We start from the raw sequence: 3,211 nt of genomic DNA on the forward strand, positions 1-3,211 counted from the left end.
GAATGTATTCACTTTGTATTTTGCCATCCAGTGCTTAAGCTACCTAAATCCAATAGGTTTGGGATGAGCCCAAACCCCATTGACTCTGCCTCTCCTTTTCCCGACTCTGCCTTCGTCACCATGGATACGTCTACGCTAAGCCGAATCAACAAGTTCGATGGCACCAACTTCCACAACTGGAAGTTCAAGATGCAGATGGTGCCGGAGGAGAGGGACCTGTTGGAAGTTGCAAGTGGGGAAATCAAGTTGGAATGCGATGGACCAGACGACCTACAAAAGAAAATCTCGAAAAGCGTTGGCGATGATCTGTCTTGCAATGGAAGACTCACAACTGCCGCTGGTCCGATCGTCAAGTGGTGCGCATGATGCATGGTCGCGACTGGAAGGACTTCGAGAAGAGAGGCCTTGGCAACAAGCTCTTTCTTCGTCGACGATTCTTTACAACTATGATGGAAGAAGGTGATGATATTCTAGAACACATCAACAAGCTCAAGACGATAGCGGAGCAGCTCGAAGCTGTGGGTGCTCCAGTAAGCAAGAACGACTTGGTTATCACACTTCTTGAAAGTCTTAGTGAGACCTACCAATTTCTTATAACAGCATTGGAATCGCGTGCGGATACTTTGACGTGGGAGGTGGTGACATCACGGCTTCTACACGAAGACATAAAACGCAAGGAGCAGGGCGGTGATGGAGCAGCGCCTGAGCAAGCGTTTATGATGAAGGATGCGAAGCGCAAAGGACGACCGGCGAAGAAAACTGGTGCGTGCCATAATTGCGGGAAACAAGGACACTGGATCGCGGAGTGTCCCTCGCGAGTCCAGAATGATACTGATCGATATCGATTGCAGCGAGCAAACATCACACAGTTTGAAGACTCCAATAACTATCTTTTCTCAATTGGCGGTAGCAGTGACTCTGTCAAGGCGAATGATGTATGGCTGGTCGACTCGGGAGCGACTCAGCATATGACAAGCTCGAATAAGTTCATGAGGAACTACAAGGCCTTTTCTCCTGTACGTACATCTGGCAAACGACGGCGTCGTACAAGCTATCAGCAGCGGCGACATCGTCATGTCAATGAAGACTTCACACGGAGTGAAGAAGGGTGTGTTGACAAATCTGCGGCACATCCCCAAGTTGTCAAGAAATTCATTCTCAGTTGGACGCTTCACTAAGGACGTTGGGCCTGTTGTTTTTGACAAGGAAGGGTGTTTTGCTGAGACGAAAGGTGTCAAGTGGAAGATTGGTGCACGCGAAGGAAAAGGACTGTTTTGGATTCACATGACTCCGGTTGTTCAAGAGGAGCGAATGCAGTCAAATCTACGACAATCAATAAGGATATCTCATATATGTGGTATCTTCGTCTTGGTCAAATTGGACATGACGGGTTGAGCGCAATCATTAAGAAGAGACTCACTACTGGTATCGATATTACGTCCGTAAACAAGTGAAAGATTTGTGACGGTTGTGCACTAGACAAGCAGATTCGTGTACATTTTCAATCAACGTCAACGGATCGGGCAAGCAAGCAAGTCATACACAGCGATGTGTGCGGTCCTATGAAGTCTTCAACGTTTGTGCAAGCGTTATTTTGTGACTTTCATCGACGACAATTCCGGATATTGCGTCGTATATCTGATCAAGAATAAGTCAGAAGTGGTGGACAAGTTCGCAAATTTCGTAGCATTCGCAGAAAAGCAGACCGACAAACGCGTGAAATCACTCCGCAGTGACAGCGGTGGTGAGTATACATCAGCAAGAATGGCCAAGATTTGCTTAAATAAAAAAATGGTGCTCAAGTATACGCCACCGCACACACCCCAGCTCAACGGGGTTGCGGAGCGTATGAACCGGACGCTTGTGGTGTGCGCACGTTGCATGTTGGAGCTACTGGTCTTTCTCAACATTACTGGGGAGAAGCAATTTTTGGCAATGTTTCTCCGAAATCGGTGTCCATCGCGTGCTATTAATCTCGAGAAGTCACCTTACGAGCTTTGGACAGCCAAGAAACCGCTGTTAGTCAGTCTAAAAGTATTCGGTTGCCACGCGTTTGTAAATGTTCCAAAAGAGAAACGCTCGAAGTTGGATGCGAAAGCTGTGCTGTGCCGATTTTCGGGCTATTCAGAGCATCAGAAAAACGTATCGGCTCGAGGAAATATCAACTGGTAAAATTATCATGAGGCGGACGCACAATTCAAAGAAGGCAGCTTTGACGATGAGAACAAGAGCTACGAAAGAAATGTCACGATTCAAGATGATGACCAAGATGATGACGAAGAAATTTTGACAGACAATGACATGAATTCGGAAGCAGAGCACACTGACGACCAAAACATTGAGACGGGCTTTAAGCTGGGAAGCAAACGACATACCCGTACTCAGTCACTGGAGAAGGCAACTGAAATTCCACCGCCCAAGCGTCAGATATCTAAATACCGACGTTCAACGCTTGTGGAAACGTCGGCTCTCGCAACAATTCGCGAAGAAGACTTTGAAGCATCCCACGTCGTGTATTCAGTGGTAGAAATGCCGACAACGTTCAACTCGGCGATGAAATCCAGCGACGCGGACAAATGGAAAGCTGCATGTGATCCGGAGCTAGAGTCACTCTGCAAGAACAAGACTTTGGATGTCGTGCCTCTGCCAAAGGGGTGCAAAGCAATTGGTTGCAGATGGGGTTTTCGAGTCAAGGAAAACCAAGATGAAGTCATTGAGCGGTTCAAAGCGCGACTTGTGGCCAAGGGATTTTCACAGAAGTTTGGAGTCGATTATGAGGAAACATTTTCACCAGTGGCGAAGTTTACGTCGATTCGCATTGTATTGAGCATGGCTGCCAAGTACGGCTTGGCGATACATCAGATGGATGTTAAGACTGCATTCTTGAATGGAGTTCTGGATGAAGAAATTTATATACAGCAGCCTGAAGGATATGTCAGCGAAGACAAGCAATGCCACGTCTGCAAGCTCAAGCGCTCGCTGTATGGTCTTAAGCAATCGCCACGCACGTGAAATTACACTATTGACGAATTTATGATAAAGATGAGTTTCAGCAAGTGTGAGTCCGATCACTGTGTATACATCAAGCGCGTTGACGGTAATATGGTCATTGCCGTGCTGTACGTGGATGATCTCATCATAGCAAGCAGCAACAACTCGCTCCTAGTCTCGACTAAGCGTACGCTAAGTGACCAGTTTGAGATGACTGATC

The 3,211-nt window shown here is 47.1% G+C and overlaps 1 protein-coding gene across 1 annotated transcript; it reads left to right on the forward strand.

Moving 5' to 3' along the window:
• Positions 1–362: 362 nt before the first annotated feature.
• Positions 363–1,178, forward strand: PHALS_12223 (gag-pol polyprotein; the record flags this gene model as incomplete). The annotated part of the gene is made up of 1 exon (XM_024727731.1): positions 363–1,178. The coding sequence occupies one exon, from the start codon at positions 363–365 to the stop codon at positions 1,176–1,178; it is 816 nt and encodes a 271-aa protein (XP_024578279.1).
• Positions 1,179–3,211: the final 2,033 nt, after the last annotated feature.

The sequence above is a fragment of the Plasmopara halstedii genome (assembly GCF_900000015.1).
Source record: "Plasmopara halstedii genome assembly, contig: Scaffold_614, whole genome shotgun sequence".
Lineage (NCBI taxonomy): Eukaryota > Oomycota > Peronosporomycetes > Peronosporales > Peronosporaceae > Plasmopara > Plasmopara halstedii.